Source organism: Camelus dromedarius, chromosome 4, assembly GCF_036321535.1.
Source record: "Camelus dromedarius isolate mCamDro1 chromosome 4, mCamDro1.pat, whole genome shotgun sequence".
Lineage (NCBI taxonomy): Eukaryota > Metazoa > Chordata > Mammalia > Artiodactyla > Camelidae > Camelus > Camelus dromedarius.
In genome coordinates this window covers 37,104,838-37,130,400 of record NC_087439.1, presented here as the reverse complement: position 1 = coordinate 37,130,400, position 25,563 = coordinate 37,104,838, and the positions used below count along the sequence as shown (strand labels likewise).

At 35.3% G+C, this 25,563-nt stretch overlaps 1 protein-coding gene across 4 annotated transcripts in view; it reads left to right on the top strand.

Moving 5' to 3' along the window:
• The window catches only part of LY75 (lymphocyte antigen 75), a 104,366-nt gene that overhangs the window by 36,260 nt on the left and 42,543 nt on the right, over positions 1-25,563 (top strand). For all 4 annotated transcript variants that reach the window (XR_010380589.1, XM_031451515.2, XM_064484833.1 and 1 more), the window contains exons 14-28: positions 902-983; positions 1,913-1,981; positions 4,338-4,452; positions 6,379-6,414; positions 6,802-6,977; positions 7,786-7,850; positions 8,134-8,213; positions 8,805-8,944; positions 10,776-10,881; positions 11,116-11,276; positions 16,908-17,037; positions 18,166-18,392; positions 21,807-21,972; positions 23,392-23,559; positions 24,773-24,889. Coding sequence is in view for 3 of the 4 variants with exons in the window: in XM_031451515.2 (XP_031307375.1) it covers positions 902-983; positions 1,913-1,981; positions 4,338-4,452; positions 6,379-6,414; positions 6,802-6,977; positions 7,786-7,850; positions 8,134-8,213; positions 8,805-8,944; positions 10,776-10,881; positions 11,116-11,276; positions 16,908-17,037; positions 18,166-18,392; positions 21,807-21,972; positions 23,392-23,559; positions 24,773-24,889 (1,838 nt within the window). In the remaining variant the exon portion in view is untranslated. The remainder of the gene's footprint in view (positions 1-901; positions 984-1,912; positions 1,982-4,337; positions 4,453-6,378; positions 6,415-6,801; positions 6,978-7,785; positions 7,851-8,133; positions 8,214-8,804; positions 8,945-10,775; positions 10,882-11,115; positions 11,277-16,907; positions 17,038-18,165; positions 18,393-21,806; positions 21,973-23,391; positions 23,560-24,772; positions 24,890-25,563) is intronic.

Sequence of the window (25,563 nt, the reverse complement as noted above, 5' to 3'; positions counted from 1 at the left end):
TATGGCTCAAAAGAGATGTCAGGTATCCTCTGAAGACTATCTCTTGTCTTACCAACCCTACAAAATATTTCCTGACTTCCTATGGACTACAGTGACCTCTCCTTTTTCTGAACTTTTGTAGCACTTACAATGTATACAAATTATATCATTCAATGTTTTTCAAAAATGGGCTTATATTTCCTTTGCTTATATATATGTATCTTGTCTCTCTTACTAGTTTATATGTCATTTGAGGGTAGATATTACGTCTTCTACATCTCTGAAGCACTATTGTACATAGCTCAGTGCCTTGAAAGTATAATAGTTATGAGTGTTAAATACATTCACTTAGTGATTGCTGGATTGTATTGCTCTGGTATAATCCAAGGAGTTTGGCATTTAAAAATACTTGAATACTTGTTTTACTTTAAACTTAATGGTCAGTGGAAATTAAATTTTTTAAATCTTTTTTAATAAAATGTTAGGCAAGTGGTTCTGCATTTTAAAGAAGAACTGTTTGATAGTGTTATAGACGAATGCTTTAAGGAAATGCCCTTGTTGTTCTGGTATCTGAAAACATTGTCTAATAATTATCTAATTGAAGCTCTGTGGTGAAAGTTTTGAAATAATCATACACTTTTTCTTCCTCTTAAGTTCTTCAAAGCAGAATAGTTTTTGCCTTCTATGTGAAGAAAGTAGCTTAAAATTTAGTTTAAAAATGTCTGGTACTTTTTTGATAGCTTCCCCATAATTAGGATTCAGTTTCATTTCAGAAGACTTTTTGTATAGCTTGAAACTGCTTTTCAGTTCATGACAAGGTCTTCTGAATAAACTTACATGTCTTAAGCATTTTAGACATGTGAATACCTAAATGTTTTTGCCAAGTGCTGTGCTCAGATTTTAACACTTCCTTTTTACATAGTAACCAGCGTTGGCTGTGGATAGGTTTGAATAAAAGGAGCCCTGATCTACAAGGATCCTGGCAATGGAGTGATCATACACCAGTAAGTGTAATCTTCCTCGTTCGGGGTAAGATGGAAAGAGTATTTGTTTCAGTAACAAATGAGTGTTTTGTTAATGAATACAGCCATGCAACCATTAAAATTATGTAGATGCATCTTTATTGAAGTGGAAATAGATTCACATATATGAAGTGGCGGGGGAAACATGTTACTAATCTCATTTTTATCACAAAAAATAAATAACCATATGTATAGCCTTTCCATATATAGTCTAAAAAACATAATATATAGATGTGTAAATATAGTTGTAATTTTGGGGTAGTACAAGTGATTTTTTTTCTTTTTCTTTGTATATTTTTCCTTTTTTTCATAATGAGAAACTTTTATTATCTAAAAATATAAGTTTTGTAAAAAAGAAAATAACTTTATTGGGGGAAACAATTTGTGGGAACCTTAAATATTATTTCAAATGTTTACACTATCCTAAGGAGAGGTTTTAGGTAACATTTAGAGGAGCAAATTATTCTCAAAATGTTAAATATTTGCTCCACATTATCATTGTATCAAATCATTGTATATTCTTTCTAAATGTAAAATTCCTTGGCTTCATTTTCAAATTTGAGCACATCCATCCGAGAATAGTTAATTGAATAACTCACATTTCAACACATGCAAAAAAAAAAAAAAAGATATTTTGCAAGTTCCTGATACTTTGTAACTCCAGTTGTGAACTTAATACATGATAACGTCCATTTCTGAAACTGTAGCTTCCTTTGTTTGGAAACTGATGACATTATGACATTTTCTAAGTCCTCTCATGATTTAGGATCCTGACATAAAAAAAGAAATGAAAAAGTTTTCATCCCTTGGCATATGAACAAGCTTGAGTTATTAAAGCTGCCTAAATTACATCTAAATTGCAAATATTTATGCATCAGTCTTAAATTCTCAAGCCTCTCTTGTCTTTTAAGGTGTCTACTATTATCATGGCAAATGAGTTTCAGCAGGACTATGATATCAGAGACTGTGCTGCTGTCAAGGTCAGTACAATGGTAGAAAATCTGCATATTTAAAAAGTAAATCTGGCAGTGTGTACAGTCAGGCAACAGATCCACAAGTGCCTTTTGCCTGTGGCACATGATTTTAGGTGCGATGGGAGGTTAGAAGCACACCCATGGGCCAGCCCTCAAGCAACCTAACTTACACTTAATTTGAGAAGATAAAATTCATATTCAAGAAAGATGGCTCTTATTACTATGCAGTAATAAGCTCCAAATGAGTGGGCTGAGGAGTGCTAATGAAACTCAGAAGAGGAAATGATTCGTGTGGCCTGTTTTCAGAAAGAGGTGGGACTTGAATTGGACCTTTAAGGATGGATAGTTTGTCCAGTTACAATAGGGAAAGGCTTTCTAATGGGGGGATGGTATAAGGAGGTGGCATACAAGAAAGTGGCAGTGGAAGGGAGACCCAGAGGCAGTGGGGGGACTGGAAGACAGATGAAGAAATTTTAACTGGTGCTGTGGTTGAAAACAAAGCTGGAAAATTAGAATGATGCCAGGTTAAGGAGTTTGTACATTTTTGGGTAGACAACAGTGCATTAGTTTAAGGTTCTTGACATGAGCTAAGGAGGGTATGAGAAGATTCATCTTGAAACAGATGTCAGGATGCAATGGATAGGACCAGAAGACATAAAAGACCAGTTAGGCGTCTTCCTTTGCAGACTTTCTTTGTTTATTTGTTCCATAAGTAATGTGTCCAAGTAGTCTGTGATTCTGGGGAGTGCAACAACGATAAGGTATAAAACAGTCGTTGTCTTCACAGAACTTACAAACTAGTAGGAGGTAAAGACAAGTAAATAAGTAATTACAAGGGCTATGCAGACAAAGTATAAGTTTTATGCAAGAAAAAGAATGTTGTGAGAGAGTAATAATGATGGTGATGGTGGTGATGATGGTAGCAGTGGACACTGTTGACCTGTGAGCCAGGCACAGTACTAGGCTTGTCACATGTAATATCTCATTAAATACTTAAGCAACCTTGTGAGGCAGATACTGTTACTATATCCATCTCATGAGGAAGAAACATGAGTTCTGAGTAGCTTACATGGTTACAGAACTGAAATATAAACCCAGTATCTGAGTCTACTCTGCTGTATGGCATTGGTGAAAACAGTCAGAAGAGGTACTTGTCTATGGAGAAACTAGTAGTAAATTTTAGTTTAGACATTTTGAATACAAGCTAGCTGTAAGAAATATCTTGTAGAAAGTTGAAATCAAGAGACTAGAGTTAAAGGGAAAATGCACATTAAAAAAAAAAGTGCAAAGGGCCACAAAGTGGGTTTGGGGTAATTGCCAACAATATAAAATGTAAGACAACAAAGAAGGAGGACACATCTAGATAGTGTCTTTGCAATGTGAGCCCAAGAAAGAGATTCAAGAAGGTGATTGACCAGAAATGTTACAGGAAGTTTGAGACAAAGAACTGAGAAGTCCATTGGAAAGCATTATTTTCAATGTAATGATTTTAGTAAAACACTACAGTAGCATGCCATTCTTACAGAATTCCCAGTTTAACACATGAAAGGGTGAAAACTTCAGAGAAGCTTGTGAAGTTTTCAGAAGTATTCCATAGTGCAATTCACTATGTTCTGTGTAAGTTGAATCCCTATGTAGGAAGAAATTGGAAATTTTATCCAAAAAACTAAATGAAAGAGGCACTGACCAGCCTGCGTCAGGAGCACGGCCAGCTAGGGCAGTGTCTGGAGGGCGAATCTTACTTCCCCTGCCACATCACCCACCAGAATCTTGGCCTTGATAGAAAACAGTCCGACAAGTGATGGCTACTTCTCCCAGGTCGTGCTCTCCCCTTCCTTTTCTCCCCTGCTCGCTGGCTGGAATTTGTAGAGAGCCATCTTGGACCAGATGGAGGAGGGAAGTGTCCCAGAAACACAACACAGCACCACAGAAGGAGCCTGGGGCCCTGATGTGAGTCTTTTATGTCACTTTTCCACAGATCTGCTGTAATCACAGCCTGGTGTTTGGAAACCACTGAACCAAATATTCTTTTCTAGCTTGATCTTTCCAAAATTTAAAGGTGCAATATTCTACAATTTCAAATCAACAAAAATAGAAAAAAAAAAAACAGTAATTTGCATTTTGGACACAAACATGACCCTATGATATATTTCTTTTATCTGCCCCTTTGAAGCCTATTGCATAGCTATTACTGACTGCTTAAACACTGCATTCATTCATTCATTCATATGTTTACTCATAAGCAAGTATGTTAGGTGCTAGAGCTAATGTAGAGTTAAAGACCATAGATAGGGCTTACAGTTTAGAGTTTTATAAGGCTGCATCATCTTGGAAATATTCTGCAATTCTCTTCCTCCTTTAGGCGGTTCATAGGGCATGGCGAAGAAGCTGGTATTTCTATGATGACAGAGAATTTATTTATTTAAGGCCTTTTGCTTGTGATACAAAACTTGAATGGATATGCCAGATTCCAAAAGGTAAGTAGTAGTTATTCATTTTCACGATCTTCTCATGTGAACATTGTAAATCCTGAGCCAAAAGTAGCTCTAAGAACATCTTAGTCTATAATTATAATTTTAAAAAGCCTTTGGCAATGTGGTTAAGATATTAAGCTCCATCCTGGCTGACTCCTACTCCTAGTAGAGGGCTGGCTTATTGAAATTAAATGCTACCTTCCTCTTTTATCATGAAAGAATTTGTACAGAAGATAACGTTTAAGGCTAATTTAGGGAGATTAGATCTTGGAATGAAAGATTATTTCAGTTGAAAGGAGAGATGAAGCAGAGGGAATCATTTTAATTTTTATTTTGTTGGAAAATGAAGGACAAAATGAAGACAAGCTTGGGAAGAATGAAGCAAAAGTCAAGAAATAAAAATTTGACAAGTCCCTGTAAAATTTAGAAACAATTTTCAGTGAGCTCAAAAATTGCTAATAGTTTATCTCATTCAAATTCAGGAAATCAGTTAGCTTGCTGGAAGAGCCTTGGATGACAAAAAAGAAGGAAAGGAGAATAAATAGATATTAATTTCCTTAGCTTTTTAGTGGAAAATGTCAAGGATATATTAGGGGAAATGCTAAGACGATTTTAATCCCGAATTTTTTAAAGTAGATATTGTATATGTTAAATTAATAAGTGGTAAATGCACAGGAAGTTCCAAAATAAATTTCTAAGTGAGTATAAACAGATCACTGAAACCTTGTACATACATACATATTTGTATTTCATGTTAAAAAAACATGCATTTTGCTTTTCTCACTAATTTAAAGAATGTTAAAGGTTAGATAATAGCTTTCCCCCAATACACAAATGAACAGAAGTCGTTGACAAGATTACAAACAGGAAACTACGTCTGTTTTTTAATTGACTTGCAGTATTGTTAATGCAAATTATCTAATACAGAGGACTGACTTGGAGAGAAAGCAAAGATGCTGGATAGGTGGGCAGTCCTCTGAGGAGGGTCCTCCCATGCACTAGGCCCTGATACAGCAGCAAAGTTAAGAACAGCTATTTTACCCTGAAATTTCTAAAATTCACCAAAGTATGTCTTTGACTTGAAAGCAGTGTGACCTATGACTGGAGTGGAAAGGTAGAGGAAAGCAGCTGGCATCCTGAGAGCTCACTGTGCCAAGTGCTCCCATAGGGGTGATCTTAAGTGATCTTTGCACTGACTTTGCGAGTTAGGTAGGAGAGTTTCATTTCTATAGAATAGAAAGTTGAGGTTCAGGGAGTCAAGCAACTGATCCAAAGTACCACAGCAGTAGGGTCTGAGGGCATCAGGACACTGACTCACCCAACTTCAGAGTCGATAATTCTTTGTACAGTACATATTTCCTGTTTCATCGAGGAATCCTGGGTTCATTTTATTATTTCCCTCCCAGTTTTGTGTCTCAGCTTCTCAAAATTTTCAGTACTGGATCATGGTACACTTTTTCCCAAGGATATCTTGGGAGACAGTAAACTCTACCAACCTGGTTTATTCAAATTGCATTAGATGGAGACATGATTCCTGAATAACCTCATCCTACAATGATGACTATCTTGGTGCATAGTCCTTGATGCTTCTGTGTAATGTATACCATACATTCATTTACTTATTTGTACTTCCTAATTATTAGCTGCATTTTATCCATCTAGTCTTCCTTTGTGACATCCATAATATAAAGTAGGAAACTGCTAGTAATACTTTATTAATACGTAACAAATCTGCCTTTCTGATTGCCACAAAAGGAACTTTAGCATAGGCCCCACAAAATTCAAAATGAAGTATTCATAACGTGAAAGGAGATGGTTCAGCCTCAGCAATATTGCAAGGCCTCTTGAATTAGATGGAAGGCACTTAATTATACTATGGCCATGATCTGTAATGAATACTAAACTTAAGCCACTTGCTTTCTTACACAGGTCGTACTCCAAAAATACCAGACTGGTACAATCCAGGTGAGTTAAAAAAACTGAAATTTATCCAAAGCCGCTTTTACTTTTTCAACGATGTATTTAGTTAATGATTTAAGCCCGGGCCTAAGTCCCAGCTTCTTGTTATCATGTCTTCACATGAGATGAAGTACCTCCAAGCAGGGAAGGTGATTGGCTGGTGTGGGATGAGGCTATGAGGCTGGGTTTATCCTTCTCTGTGAGTATATGAGGGTAGTGGAGTCATTCACTGGCTCAAGAATCCTTGGATTGTTCTAGGCCAGGCCTGCCCTGGCCAAAGAGAGCCAGGAATCTAAGTGGATGGCTATTTACAAATAGTTTTGAACATGAGTCCATGCTGAGAGGGCACAGTTTGGTTTGTGCAGTCATAACTCTGCTATTTTTCTTCTTCAGAGCGTGCTGGAATTCATGGACCTCCAGTTGTCATAGAAGGGAGTGAATATTGGTTTGTTGCTGATCCCCACTTAAACTATGAAGAAGCCGTCCTGTACTGTGCTAGCAATCACAGCTCTCTGGCTACTTTAACATCTTTTGCAGGACTGAAAGCCATCAAAAACAAAATAGCAAATGTAATTTAAAAGTATTTAATTTTTCTTTATTTTTATATTTATTCTATTAAAAAAAATTTCAACAGTCTATAAAAGTTAAGTGTTCCTCTCAAGGAAAATGTACCTAACAATATCTAAATTCGTCACTTCATGTTAGAAAAGTTAAATAGGATTGCTTAATGTTTTAAAATATTCAAGATTAATTATAAATGTCAGTTGGTGATGTGGGGGTTATAGCTCAGTGGTAGAGTGCATGCCTAGCATACACAAGGTCCTGGGGTCAATTCCCAGTACAGCCATTAAAAAATAAATAAACCTAATTACCTAACCCCCCCAAAAAATGAATGTCAATTGATAAGATAAGCATCAATAGATAATATAAATTATTCTAATTCCTTGTCACATTTTTTACTAAGAGTTAACTTTATAGTTAGCTTGAGTTTCTATTTCTAATAATAGCTAACTTTGCAAAATAGTTTTTTAGAGGAAAATAATTTATGTATTTTAAAATTTATAATTAGTTGCAGTAGGATGCTGTATGTCCAATTAATATATGCCCATAATTACAGTGACCATATTTTCTGTGTGCACAATAGGGCCTGGGAATATACAAAGAGTTTTCAAAGTACTTTTTTGGTGAAAAGATCTGGTTTGTGTACTTTAGAGACCAAAGTGATGGAACATCTGGAAATGTTAATGATTTGTGATTATGATGGGCCAGGGTATTTAAATCAAAACTTCCCTAGAAAACCCAGCACTTGTAAGGATGGGTGTTTAGTTGGTTTTTTTGTTTGTTTGTTTTGTTTTTGTGTTGTTTTTTTTTTTCCAGATATCTGGTGATGAGCAGAAGTGGTGGATGAGAACTACTGAGCAGCCAATAGATCCTTTTATATAGTATGTGACATCCTTGATGCTGCCTTTGTGAAATTATCATTTAAGAGAAGTAGTCTCAAGGCCCCTTTTACTAAATAGATTATTATTTATAATTAATTTTGAACATTAATTCATAAAATACCTAAGCTAGAGAAACCAAATCCTTTTGCATATGAGCATCAAGGAAAAAGTAGTGTAAAATAATGGCATAACATTAAATTTTGAATTAAAATTACTTACAGTAAAAACCAGAATGGAACATGTCACTGTATTATGAGCTGTCACATCTCTCATTTCCTTTCAGCTCACGACATCCATGGCGTCATTTTCCTATAACACTTGGTGAGGAATGCTTTTACATGTCTGCCAAGTCTTGGTTTAGCGGTAAGGTTAATTACAAATCCTTCATGTTGATTATGTAATATGTGAACTTCAAGTTCAGTTACTAGCTTAATCTTGTTTTCCTTTTGATTATATGTTTGGTAGCTTCATCTTATTCTGATTTATTGCTAATGGCAGTAGCTCAAATTCCAAATGCAAATAAAGATGCTTTTCACTGTGAATATTTTGATTTCCTTTATCCTAAAGCAGTTACTTAAAAAATAAACTTACCACATTCATAACTGGGAAGGATAAAGACAAATTTGCAAAGATGACCAGGCAGCAGTTCTAAGGTGTAGTTTAGATCCCCTTCCCCGCCATTAGCCTTCTTCAACTCTGTTTCCTCCATCCAGGAACTGTGGTAATAACTGCGGTTGTTATACCAAATATGTGAGGTTTTGTAGGTAATATTGGTATGCTACAACCTACTGATATGAATAACAATCCAAGACGAAAATGGCTGGGGAAGAAAAGGAGTATATTTTTACCATTTTGAAAGATTGACTTAAAGAGACTTTCTTTACTACTGGATTGTTTTTCAAATGTGCTGAATGGAAAATTCTCACCACAGTAATCCTGCTTTTCGTTTCTCAGACTTAAATAAACCAGCAGACTGTAGTATCAAGTTGCCCTTCATCTGTGAAAAATACAATGTATCTTCATTAGAGAAATATAGCCCAGATCCTGCAGCTAAAATACAGTGCTCTGGGGATTGGATTACTTTTCAGAATAAGGTAAAAAGAGAATTGCTACATTGTGCAAATGATTATTGCTTTCGTGATGATTGTATGGCCGTGGCAGAGTGGTATCCCACAAAATAACTTCAGTCCCAAAGACTCTGTGTATTTCAGTATCCCACCTGATTACAGACATTTTCAGAAACCAGGTTAACTCTCAAGTTAGTCATGCCTACAGGTCTTTCAGAGTATTGTGTTCCTATTCTGTTGCTACTAACACTTAAATTGCTGAAGTTGACCTTTCAATGAATAGTAAGACATTGAATAGCCAGGACTATCTCTATGACATGTAGGAAACTGACTTAATTTCTGGCTGATAAATTTTTTCTCTTAAGGAAAACATCTAAGCAGCATTTACCAATGAAATTAGACCTGTGTTTCCCATACTTTTTGGGGCTATACACATATGCTAACAAAATGCTAATCATTGACCTTGCTTCCAAAGCGGGGTTTATGATTAGATAGGTTTGGGAAATTCTGCATTCTATATTTGCCTCCTTGAGATGCATAATTTATATTGGTATATGTATCTCTTAGGAAGTGCATTTGACTACTGAACAAAGAGATTGCTACAGTGTGCTAAAACATTTATTCTGTCATATGAAAGAAGTTTGAAGATAAGCAGTCTGGGGTTGGTATGGAAGCTCTGTGAAGTCTCCAAAATGAGGCTGCTTTTGTCTTTCTACTCTGTCATCCTTAACTAAGGGCGTCCAAGCTCAAGTTCAGGGTGTTCTCTCTAGAGTCTTTTCTAGAAGCCACTCAGTAACATATCTCTTTGGCCACCCCAGTCTGTAAGGAGTTTGGAAAAAAAAAAAAAAGTTTTGTACAGTGTTTCAAGGAATGCAATTTGGGACATACTGTTCCACACTAACATGATCATAATATCAAAAGAAAGAAAGAAACAGAGAAAGAGAGGGAAGGAGGGAGGGAGGGAGGGAGGGAGGAAGGAAGGAAGGAAGGAAGGAAGGAAGGAAGGAAGGAAAGGAGGAAGGAAGGAAAAGAGAGAGAGATGTGTCTGACAGCTGGAAGTATAGTAAAGTCAAAACATTAGAGATACATTTGACTTTTTAAAGTTAAGATAATCTTTTTTCCCCCTAAGTTATTAAGTCTAGATTAATTTACATAGTTGATGTAAATTTGTGGGGTTTGGGGGGTTTTGTTTGTTTTTATTAGAGTATAGTTGACTGAAAGTATTATATTAGTTTTAGGTTTAAAACACAGTGATCTGATATTTCTATAGATTACACATCATACAAATTATTATAAAATTATTGACTATCTTCCCTGTGCTGTGCATTATATCCCTGTTACTTATTTATTTTATAAGTGGTAGTTTGTACCTCTTAACCCCCTTTACCCCATTTGAATTAGAGATTTCCTGCCAAGAAACAGGGGATGATTTCTTTAAAAATGTGTTTTTTATATAAGGAGGTAGTGGTGAAGAGTACATATTTCAAATCAGATGGAGCAGAGTCTAAATGCTGACCATTACCATTCTATGGCTATTTTACTCACGGGTAAAGTTACTTAATGTCCCTCTGCTTCAGTTTTGCCATTTGCTGTGAGAATTAAATGAGATAATAGTGTACAAAGTGTTTAGCACAAGAAAGCACTCAAAAAACAGGAGATTTTTTTAAAAATAGTTTAAAGACTGTTCTGCTGTTGTTCACATCAAGAGTGTAGATCTGCATTCTTATAGTACTACTTTGTAAGTTTCTGTACTCACAAACAGAAAATTAACAGCCCTCTAAAAGATGAGGCATTTACTTCCTTTGTGAGCTTTCCTGGGTTTGGAATCTTATGCTTCATATGTGTTCTCTGTTTGCAGTGTTTTCTAAAGGTCAAACCCAAGTCTGTCACCTTTTCTGAAGCCAGTGATATTTGTCACACGTATGGTGGCACCCTTCCTTCAGTGTTGAGCCAGCGAGAACAAGGTAGCAGAATTGTTTGTAAACATGTTTTGTTCTGATCTGGTGGCCAAGTTCATGTTGGGAGGCTGTGGGGAATTAACATATAAAAATCATCTGATTAAGTTACTTTTTTACAGAGTAGGTGAAAGGCTATCTTGGTAGTTAGATAAGCAAGAGTGTATGTAAAAAGAGCATTTTTAGTATATCTTTCATTTGAATAAGTCAAATGCTTTTTTAAAAAAAAATTCTTTCTGACAGATTTTATTACATCCTTGTTTCCGGATATGGAAGCCACTTTTTGGATTGGTTTGCGCTGGACTGCCTATGAAAAGATAAACAAGTGGATGGATAACAGAGAGCTGACATACAGTAACTTTCACCCATTATTGATTGGTCGAAGGCTAAGAATACCAATAAGTGTAAGTTTTTCTTTCATCAATAAACTATGTAGCTCTATGAAATACCTGAGCCTTCCACACATTATATGATTAAGAGCAAGGGCCTATTCTATGAGTCCGTTTATATGAAACATCCAAATAGGCAAATCTATAAAGATAGAAAGTAGATCAGTGGTTGCCAGAGGCTAAGGAGGATGGAAGGCTTGGGGGTGATGGCTAAAATTTTTCTGTGGGGTTTCTTTTGGGGTGGTGAAAATGTTCTGAAATTGTTTGGGGGTGATGGCTGCGCGACTCTATGAATGTACTAAAAACTATGGAATATATCTTTTAAATGAGTAAGTGATACCATGTATGAATTATATCAATAAAGCTGTCAAAGGAAGAGCAACTACAGGAGCTTCCCCAGCCTTCATGTAGATGCCCTGGGTTTCATTGTAGCATCAGATTCCATAGCACTTATTTCAGAACCATGTAAAGCCATCAAGTAATGAGTTGCAGATAAAAGCTAATATGGAATGCTTTACTTTATCATCTTAGAATTTGGAGGTATCAGCCTCTGTCTCCTGAGGTAAAAAGTACAAAATTTGTGATTAGTGATCACTTTTCCCTAAGAGTTAGATATAAAGAAGCTATAGAAGGGAAGAAGTCATTATATTAACAATAGTTACCCTATACCTCGATATTGCTGCCCACTGCTTCTGTCTTCCCTATTTGCTGGATACAAACCCCGTTTTGCACAAAAGACAAAGATTAAGAAATTAACTTTAAAGCTGAATTCCAAAAGTACATCCTAGACAATAATCAACTGATGTTTCTGATGCATTGTAACTTTGCTCAAGGTTGACGTTGGTGACAAAGGGAAATCTGAAACATGTATCATAATGAACAAAGTGAATGTCAAAATAATGCTTGGTTATTGTAGAAAATTTAGAAATTATAGAAGAGTAAATAAAATTTTTAAGAATATCAACCCTTATCCCACTTAGACTTAGGCTAGTAGGTTTTCAACTTTTAACTATGACCCATAATAAGAAATACATTTAAATCACCATTCAGCACATAGATGTAAATATAATATTGAATTGAAACAAAAGTTTCAGGAAACAGTACTTACCCTTAGAGCTTATATTTCTTTCTATTCTGTTCTAGTCTGGTCTAGTCTCTAGACAACCTATTCTCCATATCAGATTCTATTCTATTCTATTTCATTATCACAAATAAGAGTCAAGATCCACTGAACTGATTTCATGACCTACTAAATGAGTCTCAAACCATATTTGAATCCTGATCTAGGAAACCACAATGAGTATTTCAGCATTTTTCTTTTAGGGCTTTTCTATACGTTGTCTTCTTCATATAGATAAGATCATAGTATGTATACTATTGTGTCTACTTTTCTCACTTTGTATTATAAGTAGTTTCTTATGTCATTAAAAGATGTACTTGATAAGCATTTTGATGGTTGCACAACATTTCTTGGTAGATGCGCCATCATTTACCTAAACAGTGCTAGGTATTGAGGTTGTTTCCAGTTTTGCATAATCCTAAATAGTGCTGCAATTAACATCTTTGTGTACAATCTTTGTTTGTATTTCAGGTTACCTCCTCAAGGTAGATTTAGGAAGTAATATAGCCAGATCAAAAGATATGAGTAGTTATTAAACTCCAGTTACCAAATTGCTTTCCAGAAAGGTTTATGAGTTTATCTTTTTGTCAGCAATATGTTGTGATTACTCTTCTATTCATACCAGTATATTGATAATTTCTGACATTTATTGAGCAGCTAATATGTGTCAGGCACTCTGCTAATGCATCACATGCATCATTTCATTTAACCTGAGCAATAGATGTGAGACAGTCTGTGACTCCTCTCTTGTCTTAATGCGGAGACAAACAGAGTCATGTACCTTGGCAGAGATCACGCAGCCTACGTGTGCAGAGTCAGATTTAAATCCAAGTCCGAGAGTCTGCAGACCTTCTCAGCTTCTCTGCTATAGTGTTCTCGGTGCATTGCCTTCTAAAAATTATCACTAATTCAGCAGTTTAAATGATTTCGTATTTTCATTTATATTGTTCTGATTTCTAATGAAAACAGACTTCTGTAAATTCAGTAATAGTTTGAATTTCATCAGGTGTTTATTCTTTAACGATTTATCCATTAAAGCCTTCATGTATTTCTTACTGATTTTATGACTATGTAAATATTAAATGTGCTGAACTTGAGTGTCTTCCATTTATTGCAAATATTTCTGTAGGCTTTCTTTCTTTAGATCTGAATGCCAAAAATATTAGAGAGGCGAAGTTTTATTTTTTTTGCATATGTTCAAGTCTGTTTATTTCCTTTTTTTTCCTCTGTTGCTTTTAGGCTACAGAATCCCTCACGTAAATGTTATTTAAATATATGCCTTTATTTCCTTCATTTTGTTTTATAGCTTTCCTGGGTTTTTTTTCTGACAACATGATACATCCATGGTATCTGGTATATGTTGTCAATGGATACTTAATCCTTTTCCCTAATCTTGGCCAATTGTCTAGCATTATTCGTTGCATATACTTCTATTTGTTAAAAGCAATATAGAGTGCCGCCTTTATCATACACAAAATGTGTGTGTGTGTTATACTCTTGTATAACTACTACACTGATCTAAATACTGTAACTTCATATTTCAAAAGAAATAATTGGATTAATTATCCTTTACTTGTATGCCTTTTAACAAATTTTTTTTTGCTACTTTTTTCCATTCTTCAAGGCAAACTAGAATTATTTAGTGAATTTCCAACCTAAACAATTAAATAGAAAACTTGTGGTGAAAATTTGACAACATTTGGGGGAGAACTGACATCTTTTTATTTATCTTCCAATTCAAGAATATTGTATATCTATTTATTCAAGTCTTCCTTTAGATCCCTAAACTCTAGAGTCAGATGGTCTGGGTTTGAATTCCATTCAGCCATTTAGTATGCCTTTGGAAGTTCACTTAACTTTTCTTAAGCCTCGATTTTTCATCTGTAAGTGAAGTTTTAATAGTTTTTTTCTTATTGCCATTGAGAATCGCAGCTTTTTCTTGATTTTCTTACTAATATGTAGGAAACATATTATTCGGGGATTTTTATATATTTATTCCACAGACATCCACCTTACTAAAAGCTCTTATTACTTCTCAGAGTTTTTCACTAGAGTTTCTTGGGTTTTCTGATTAGATAATCATAATTTGCAAATAACAGTTAATGCCTCATTGGATACGATAAGACTTTCAGAACCATGGTAAATACCAAGAGTAATAAACAACATCTTAGACTTGATCTAGACTTTAACAGGACTGCCTGCAGTCCCCTTTCATTATTATATTTGATCTGGGCTTTTTGTTTAAGATATACCATTCTGTAACTAGCTTATTTAGAATTTTTATTCAGGAATAAGAGGTGGATTTTCCAAAACTTGTTTTCAACATCTATTGAAACTGTCATGTTTCTTCATTAGGCCTATTGATATGTGGCATCATACATTAATGGATGTTATATTAAACCATTTTTATCTTCTTGTCATAAAATCTAGTTTCTCAGAGTGGATTGTTATTTTATTATTCTACTGAATTAGATCTGTTAGAATTTTATTTGGAAATGTTTTCATCTCTGTTCATAGTTAATTTTTTATGCCATATTGTCAGATTTTTTTTTTCTGATCATGTCAGCTTTATAAGATGAACTGAGGAGTTTTCTGCCTTTGTGTTTTGAAATTATGACTCAGCCTGGGAAATTATCTTTCCTTGAAAGTTTGAAGGAGCTATGTACAAAACTATGTGATATTAGAACCCTTTTCAGAGATCATTCTTTAGTAATAAACAGATTTGGTGCAGTAGTTGAGGGCTAAACTCTAGAGTCAGACTGCTGGGTTTGAATTCCATTCAGCCATTCAGTATGCCTTTGGAAGTTCTCTTAACTTTTCTTAAGCCTCGATGTTTCATCTGTAAGTTCTGATACTGTTATACCTACAATGCAGTGTGAGTGTTACATAGGATAATTCACTTAAAGCTTTTAGCACAGTCCCTGACACATAGTTTTTTAAAATGAGGTTTTAGTATTATTAATTTTCAATTTCCTCCAAAGTTACTGGTACGTTTTGGTGTTTTTAGTTCTTCTTATAATAATTATGCGAATTTGTATTTTTCAAGAACATTATCTATTTTATTTAGATTTTCAATTGTGTATGCTATTAGTCTTTTAAAATCACTGTATCTTATTTTGATTGTTTTTACTTTTTCTAATGTAGATTTTTTTCCAGCCAAAAGAATTTAATTGACGTTTATAGAATGCTCCACTGAACAGCAGAATATCCATTCTTTTCAAATGCACATGGAACATTCACCAAGACAAACCACATACTGAATCAAAAAACAAACTTCAAAATTTTTTAAAAATTGAAATCATACAGAGTGTACTTTCTGACCTTAATAGATGGGAATATACAATATTCACAAAACTATTAACCACTTTGACCTAATTGTCATTTATAGAAAACCACGTCCAGTAAAAGCAGAACAGGCTTTCTTTCCAAGGTGTACAGTACACTCACCAAGTAAAACAAACTGAGCCATAAAAACATCTCAATGAATTTCCAAACTTGAAATCCTATGGAGTATCTTTCTTGGTCACAAAATAATTAAATTAGAAATCAATAAAAATTAGATATTTAGCTGGTTCATATGGTAGTTCTATTCTTAATTTTTTGCTTATATAGATTTTTACAAAAACTAGTGTATGTTACTGTGTTTCTCCTCCCTCTTGTCCACCCTCTGCTCTTACTGCTTTTCTATCCTGTTTTTCCTGGAGTTATATTTTCCTGATTTTCTAATCTCATATTGAATTCTTAGTTCATCTTTCCTTTAAAAATCAGAATGCATTTAATAATACATGTTTGCCTTCACATAAAATTTTACTCATATCTCTTGTAATATTTCTCATATTATTCCTTCCTGTAATTATTTCATTCTTAGTTTAATGTTTATTGAATAGTATGTGAGTGTGTGATTTTTAAAAAATCTATAGCTCCTGGGATAAGCTAATTTTTCTTGTTTTTCTAAGTATGATATGTTCAAACATAGAGAAGATTATAGGGACAATATACTTTGGATAAATTTTCATGTCTAGTATTATTGATTTGTGGTCAGAGAATGAAATCTAGGTAGACACTTTTCTTTATGGATGTTTTTATAGTGTCTAGTATAGGATCAAAACTTTAAGGTAAGTTCTCTATTATGTGGTACATCATTTGTCATTATAAAGTTTATAAACATCTAATAAGTTGAACTGATAGTCATTACTTTGTTGCTTACTTGCAATGTCAAGAATGAGAGCAGAGTGCTAAATTTTACTGTAATTGTATTTTCATCTTATTTCTAACAGTTTTTCTTTACCTATTTTGAAGATATATTTATCAATATTGCCACTATTTGCTTTTATAATTTCTAAGGTTAATTGCCCTTTTCCCATGTTTTAAAAGTTTAACGGGATTTTCTTAGTAATTTCATGGTCAGGTCCTTAATGGATTTATTTTTTATAGGAGGAAAACCCCAATTTGGAATATAAAGTTTTCTTGCTGGGATCTTCAGACTGTTGGTTTCATGATTGCTTGTACATATTTGCCTTTTTTAGATTTTTGATGAAGAGTCATCCTACCACTGTGCTGTCATGCTCAACCTCCAAAGGTCACCTTTTACAGGGACATGGAATTTTACTTCCTGCAGTGAGCACCATACTGTGTCTCTCTGTCAGAAATATTCAGGTATAGATTATTATTTAGATAACTATGGTACTTTATGCTGTTAGGTATGTACAGTACTTTTTCACAAAAAAATCTTATAAATGAATTAATATTAATTTATAATCATATAGCTTCCTTAAAATTTCAGCATGGCAAATCCACATTGGCTCAGTGGGTCAGATTAGCTCAAATGGAATGTGATTTTTTTTTTCAAGATCATTGCCATACTTAATTAAATGTCAAAATTAAGCATCTAATGGAATTTGTTAATAGGAGTTGTCTAATGATAGTTAAGTTATGGTTGCATTTTGTTCTCCCTTCTCTTCTGGCATTTTTCAGATTTTACTTTCTATCATGAGGAAAGGAGGAGAAAAACAATGGTTTTGACTGAGTTCAGTATAACCATTTATGGTTAATTTTAGCACTAAAAAAAAGAATATGAAGCTTTATAAATGGATCACTGTCTATGCCTTCCTATAATCCCAGAAAAAGTAAAATGTGCACTTAAAAATAAAAATCATCTATATTTTCAAAAAGATATTTTTAAGAGGTATTAAGTTGTTTTCATTGATCACAGTAAGTTTTTAACAAATGATTTAAAAAAAACCTTTGTCATGTCATGAGAACCTCAATAATACAGGTGCTTCTGAAGAAATTTTTGCTTAATTAATTTTTGCTCATTTGTCTCATACTTTTTAGTAACTGTCTTATTGAGAAGTACTGTAAAGCAGTAATTGAAATATACCCTCTTATGGGTGGTTTTGTACATTTTTTCATGGGAGCTCTCCCAGGTGAAAACTTGTAAGGGAACACCTAACACCTCTTGTTGAAGCAGTTCAAACAAAGGAGATATTTGACACCAGTCTGAAGTGGCAATCTTATTGCAAGCTACTTTTATATATAGCCTTTCTTCTTCCTAAATCAGTGCAACTAAAACAGAATTTTGTTTTAATTTTAGAAAACAAATTTGTGGCTCACACATTCTACCCAAGGTATACGACAAGCACAGTTAGTTCTTCCACCCAAAGTCTAAAAGAAATGAATAGATAAATAATATCTAAAGGATGTTACTGGGAGGAGAAATTCAAAAAAAAGTCCCATGACTTGCCAAGTGGGTGGTTTTTGTGTTTGTTTCTTTTTAATCCACAGAAATTGAAGGCAGACAGACCTTGCAGAATACTTCAGAAACTATAAAGTATCAAAATAATTTGTACAAAATCATCCTGAAGACTCTGACTTGGTCCGATGCTCTAAGGGAGTGTCAGAAGGAAAACATGCACCTGGTGAGCATCACGGACCCTTACCAGCAGGCGTTCCTGACCGTGCAGGCGGTGCTTCAGAACTCTTCTTTATGGATTGGACTGTCCAGTCATGACGTAAGTTTTCAGTCCCAGCTACCAGGATTAGGTGATGGAATGTGACATTTTTTTTTTATTGCACACGGCATCCCTCATGTCAGACTAAAAGAAACCTTGATTGGTGTTAATTAAAATCTGTCTAAAATTTTAGACCAGAAATCCTAAAATCTTACCCCAGTGAATAAATTTCGTGAGTTATTTAATTTTGGGGGGGCATCCATCTTTCTACTGTTGAAAGATCTGGTGCTTTATTGTTCAGATTAAGAGAAGGTTCTAGTGGGCACACATAGCTGAGCCCTTCATTTTATTTACTCCAGTCAGAGACTGAGCTTTCATCAGGAGCTGCCGAGTCTCCTCAGCTGATGAAAAGAAGAGAGGAAGGGAAGAATTAAAAAATCAGATGGGGCTGTGTGACTGGAAGCCCTGTGGATATTGTTAAAGGGCTTTTTATCCCTTTCAGAATCAGCAGAGTGAAATTAAGCTGCTCTACAAAGGGATTAGCATAGTGTTTCACCACATCTCAAACCCTGATCCTGGATAGAGGTCTTGGGTACTTCTCATTCATCTCATAGCCCAGCAAAGAATGCTGGTCTCCTATTAGTTCCCAACATTGTAAATTACGTATGTATGTAGCACAAACAGGAATGTCTATGCTATGAAAGCTTTTGGCTATAATTAATAGTGAATCTTTATTATTAAAGATTTAAATTAAAATATTATTAAAATATTATTATTATTAAAAATAAAACTGTAGTATTCTTCCCAGCATTGTAGGCCATTTTTTGCCTCTTTTCTGAGCCTTCTCTAATAATTTGATGCTCTGCCCCCTGAGATGTTTTGAGGGGTACAATATAGGGCTGGTGTATAAACCTGCATACACTGCACACTGATAGAGGTGCCATTTACAAAGTTTATGATGTGAACTTTGTCCCCTGCATCTGTGCAGTGCATGACTGGTGAATTCCTAGTTAGATAAATGTCACCTAGACCAGTATTCCCAATCCACTCTCAGAGAGAAGGTAATCGCCAGAGTAGGAGAGACGAGTCCACTGCATTCTGAAGCAAACCTAAGTTATGCAGAGCTGAGGATAACCCTTGGTATACCAAGATGGTTTTAGGGCTGCAGGGACAAAATGTGGCTGAAGACAGTTTAGTCCTTTTGCTCTTTAACATATTCTGTGTAGCTCTTTTTTATGTATCTTCATTAGCTGCCTTAAATCTTTGGCACATGACAGGGTATAAATAAATAAAACTTTACATTGAAAGCAATGGGAAAGATATTAAACATGGTAGTAACAGTATTAGATTTTGACTTGAGAAAAATTGTGCTGGGCAGAAGTTGGGGAAGGAAGTGAGCAGTCTAGATATAGAAGACCAGTTAGTTTCTTATAGACATTCACGCAGGAGGTGACGTTGGCCTGGACTGAGGCATGTGTACAGCGTCTGTGTTGCAGCAGTTCTGGGTTATAGAAAGTTCAGAGTGCGGCTGGGGTGGTGGGTCACTCAAGTACACAGAAGTGAAAGTATGTAGAAGAAGAGGAAGTCAAGAAGTCTTGGGAATGGGGCGAGTCATCCACATGAACACAGACGTCCCTAAAGTCAGTGTTAATAAGACCAAGAGGACAGAGCAAGACATGGGGCATCTCCTTAGTGAATGTCAAGGAGGAGCAAGGGGGCCAAGTCCTCACTGAATGTCAGAGAGAAGCAAGGACTCTAGTAGGAATCTGTGGTGATAAGAAGGGCATAAAACTGAAAGGAAATGACTGCAGGAAATAAAAATACCCACTACCTCATTTTCATGGCCCTGTGGTATCTGAGACTAGAAAAACAAATAGCTTTCCCTTGTGGGTGCTGAAAGGAACTTACTCTGTTGGAAAAGACAGATTTTAATTAACGTCAATCAAGGTCTAGGATTTAGTAGAGAGATAGTTACAGTCTTAATAAAGAGATATACACAGGGAACTATATTCAATATCTTGTAATAACCTTTAATGAAAAAGAATATGAAAATGACTACATGTACATATATGCATGACTGGGACATTGTGCTGTACACCAGAAATTGACACATTGTAACTGACTGTACTTCAATAAAATAAAAAAAGAATAAAGAGATATAGTATTCAGTAAAGAGATGGAGAGAGTGGGCTAACTTGTCTAGAAGGAATAGAGGTTCCAAAGGCCCAGGGCCCTGGGTTAGTTGGGAGAGCAGCAAAAGGGAAGGAACCCAGGGTCATACTATGTACATGCAATGTCCCAGGCCCGAGGGCCATGCCTGAGGCCTCTTGGCTTAGAGGCCACAAGGTTACGACTGGAACTCTGGTGGAGAACAGTACAGAAATAAACAGTTGGTGGTGTTGAGGTTTGGCCATGTTTGCTATTTTTGGTTCACTAAGAGACTGTAGCCTTTGCCCAGTATTCTAAAAAAAAAAACCAAAAAACCACACACAACCCAGTGATGTGAAATTGCCTTGGGCCTCAGGAAAGCTTAGCTCAGTGGGTCAGCGTGTAAGGTCTGGTACTGTGGCAGCACCACAGGGACGCTGAGACAGGCCTGGACTTTGCAGTGCATTCCCTGTACTTCTGTGCCTTCTCTGTAAAGCCTCTCTCTAACAGGTGGGTGGTCAGGCCCTTGTCAGGATGTAAAGATAAATGTTCATAGACCTCTAGCACACAACAGAATATAGTGAATGAGGAAGCTTCTCTTCAAAGACAAGAGTGAAAAGAGTGGTGTAAGATCCATGGGGCCTGAGAGTTTAAGAGGAAGGGAGCTGACATCTAGGTAGCTCTTCCTGGGTGCCACCTAGCCACTGGGTTCTGTGTGTACACCTTGCCCCGAAAGTTCCAGCCCTGTGAGGTAAAGTGTCACTTCCATTTAACAGATGAGGGGGGTGGAAACTTGGCGAAGTAATAGCACAATTAAAAGCTGATAAGTGACTGAGCCAGAATTCAAAACTAGATATGCTTCGCTCCAAAGCCCATGTTCTTTCCACTACTACATGTTGTCTCTCACTTAGTCAGTGCTTACAGGGTCCTCACTTCATTTTAGCTTGCTGATTTGCAACCACCAAGGGTTCCAGTTACGTGTGAGGCAGCAAAGCATAATGGTTCAGGCATGGACTCCAGGACCTGAGGGCTTGGATTAGAATCCCAGCACTGTGGTTTACAGGCTGTATGACTTTGTGCATGTTATATGGCTTCAGTTTCCTCATCGATAGAATGCATGTAATAATAGTACCTATCTCAGATGGTTGTTATGAGGATTATGTAAGTTAATATTTGCAGAGTACTTAAAACAGTGCCTGACACCTAGTAAGAGCTATGTAAATGTGTGTTAAATATAAGATAAAATTAAAAGTCTTTAGGGTCAAAATCATACAATAAGAATAACATGAAGTATTACCACTTAAAATGTATTTCTGCTCCTTACAGGATGAACTCAACTTTGGTTGGTCAGATGGGAAACGTCTTCAGTTTAATCGCTGGGCTGAAAATAATGAGCAACTTGAAGACTGTGTAGTATTGGACACTGATGGATTCTGGAAAACATCTGATTGTGATGATGATCAGCCAGGCGCTATTTGCTATTATTCAGGAAGTACGCTAATTTCAAATATTTTAATTCTTAAATTGCTATCAGTCTCATGAGTAGTGGAATTTGGGGAGATGGTCTTGTAAAATTTGGTTTTAAAATTACAAAGCAATGATAATCATTTCCTTTTTACAACAAAATTTGTTGCAAAAATTTGTATCCAAGGAGAATTATCATATATTAAGTATTTTGTCATTCATTTGTTAATTTAAACATATTTTATCTATTTTTGTCAACTGATGATAGTAATTGACCTTTGGCTCATTTTGCATACATTTTGTGTTTATATTCTTAAGGAAAACTTACATTTGTGGGAATTCTTCTATAATTCTTATCATCAACAACTAACATTTCTATTATGAGTCATTGTTAAGGTTCATTTGGTTGCAAGTAATGGTAATTAGCTCAGGCTAGCTTAAGCTAAAGGGGAAATTTAGATCCTCAAAAATGGGGACAGAGCTGAGCCCCCTGAGGAGAGGAAATCAGGCCAGAGATAGCGTCCTCTACCTCTCCTCTCCGTTTCCCTGTGGAGCTGCACTCTTCCCTTTACGCACTTTCTGCTTCTCTCTGCACGAGGCAAAACATGGTGACTTTCAATTATAGCCATATCTGGAGGTGAGTTGACCGTCTTTGAGTTACACTTTCCAGATTTGTAGAGAGAATCTGATGGAGTCAGCTTGAGTCAAGTATGCAATCTCTAGCCTAGTCAGAGGAAAGTGGTTTCACAGCTACTTCCAGGGGCTCACATCAGTAGGTTTGTGGTTAGAAAGAAGACTGCTTCAGAGACAAAGGGTGTTGTTAGCTGGGAGAAATACTGAAAGGCCTTTACCACATACGGAATCAGTCTGATTGGCTTTGAGTGAAGAATATCTCTATTTGCATCTTTTTTGAATATATGGCATTTTCATAAAATAGGGAAAAAAAACAAATTCAGATTTTCTAGATGTCAGATTTTAAATTATTTCTGTCTGCTTTGGTTAAAGCAATAACTTATTTAGAACATCAATTATTTCATAAAATGTTCCTTTAAAGTTAGAGAAGATATCAGTAACCAGAAGCTTGAAGGTGAATTCTCACAGTTGTGCTTAGGTGCCTGTCATTATGTTAGCGTAGTTTCTCTGAAGTGGCCCCTTGTATTTGAATGTTGGCGATGCAGGGAGATAAACTGCACTTAACCTAATAACACCTCATTTTTTATGTTCTTCCTCTCATTCCTCATCAGGGGAAAGAAAATACTAAATAATTTCCTTCCTACAGAAAGCTAGTTAAGAGGTGGTGTTTTATTTGAGCATAAACAGGACAAGTATCACCAGGCAATTATTTCTTGGCTTCCTGACTATTTCCTACAAATCAAGTCTAACTGTGATGAACAGGATTTAACATTTATATCTGAAATTAGAATTCTTACCATTAATTCTCTTCTAGATGAGACTGAAAAAGAGGTCAAACCATTTGACAGTATTCAGTGTCCATCTCCTGTTCTTAATACTCCCTGGATACCATTTCAGAACTCCTGCTACAATTTCATGATAACAAAGAGTAGATATATAGTAACAGCACCAGATGAAGTTCATTCTAAATGTCAGACGTTGAGTAAGTATGTTACATGACTGTTATGCATTGCATATGCGCATTCAAAAACAAATCTCACCTGAGTATATTATAAATATTTCTAATTAGCACTAGTAACTAGATCTCAAAGATGTTCACCTCCTAATTTCTACATTACCTATGACAAAGTATTGAAATTTGTGTTTAGTTAAAATGGAAAGTATAGGAATTATCTCTTTTTTTTTGCCCACCCATTAGAGATCTAGCCTGTCTTTACACTTTATAAACATAATGGGTTCCACTTCAAAAAGGAAAAAAAAAAATTACACTGGGGAGCAGAGAGCTGGATGTTCAACTATGTTAGGCTGCGGGCAAAGTGAAAATAGGTCAGTTTGAGTGGTTGAAACCAAGTAAGCCACAAAGAAGCAGCTGTGCTTAAAAGAAATACATGTTACATGCTTTCAGCTCTCAAGACTCTCCAGATACTTCCTGTGAGATCCACTGAGGATTTGTGACTTCTGAACAGTGGACCTATCAACTTTGTAGGAATTTCCTAAGAAAAATATCAAACCATCATTCCCCAATGTGTGCTCTGTAGAACACTAGTTTTAAGAGATGTGCTGTGCCCCAAAAAAGATCCTTGGTAAAATAACAAAGTTGAGAAACACCACACATCTTCACTTCACATGTTAAAGATTATCAAATGTACATTAGTATATGCTTTAAGAAATACTGGCATGAATGGACTAGCTTAATTTTGTTTAACCAATGTTGGTAAGGTTTTTTCCATGTAGCCATTTTCTGAGGAACCCCTGTTAATTTCCTGAGGAACCCACTTATTAAACTTTTTAAACTCTGATATAACAGTTTAAGGAAAACTTTAAGGAAAAGGAAGATGTGTCTTACAGCCCATCCAAGAGGTTTTATTTATTATAGTCTTTGACAGTGTATCATTAATATAGTTGGATTTGTACCACCTCAAAATAAGCTTTAAGTGAGAAAGAGTAAAGTAACTCAATGTTTCAAATTCTTTACTCTGCTACTAGTTTCCTAGTGCTCTTTAAGACCAAATTCAACGTCAAAATGTCTTAACCTAGTTATTTTAGTACAACAAGATAGTTTCAATTTACATTCTTTCTTTCTACTATTGTTTTAGTTTTGGAGTATATTAAACTGGGAAATAAAAATTATTAAATATATCAAAGTGTTCCAAATAAGTAGTTATTTCAATTACTGTCTATTTTTTATTTAATAGATCCAAAATCACGGATTCTGAGTATTCGAGATGAAAAAGAGAATAACTTTGTTCTTGAGCAACTGCTACACTACAATTATATGGCTTCCTGGGTCATGTTAGGTATAATTTATGAAAGTAAGTTGTAAATTTGCTAATTTTCGCTATTTATGTTCATAGTTCATTATAAACTACTTGTTTATCAAGCTATTAAAGAATAGTTCTTCAGAGTACATGTTTATCAATATATAAAATTACAATTATTATTAGCATAACTTATATAAATATCAAGATAGTTTTTGTGTCTCTGCTCTGCCATTAAAATGCCTTCACCACCAAACTTAGAGTTAAATGGTGGAAAATAATTTCCTTTCTCCACTCTCCCTTTTAGCAATTCAAAACTAACTAAAAATGACCACACTCCCACATAAATCTCCAGTACTTACTTTAAATCTCTATGGATGTGGGATGAGTAAGAACAGAAATACACTTCTACTAATGTTGCATCTTTGGATTTATGCCATTGGCTCGGGGTACACTTAGAAAAATGAGACATATAGTCGGCCACTCGGATAAAGTGTTTGGAACTGTAAATACCATAAATCCAAGATATAATTGCTATGAAATTTTTAAAAACAGACTCTAATAATAGGGGAAATAAGACCAGTTTAGAAATTAGAGATGTCCTGAAATTCATAGTTTCAGCATTAGGGAAAAAATCACTCTATGTGCATAAAATGTCAAAAGTATACATTTATCCAAAAAAAAGGGGCTTAATACAGGGCACAGGACAGTGGTAGCTAAAGGCAGGG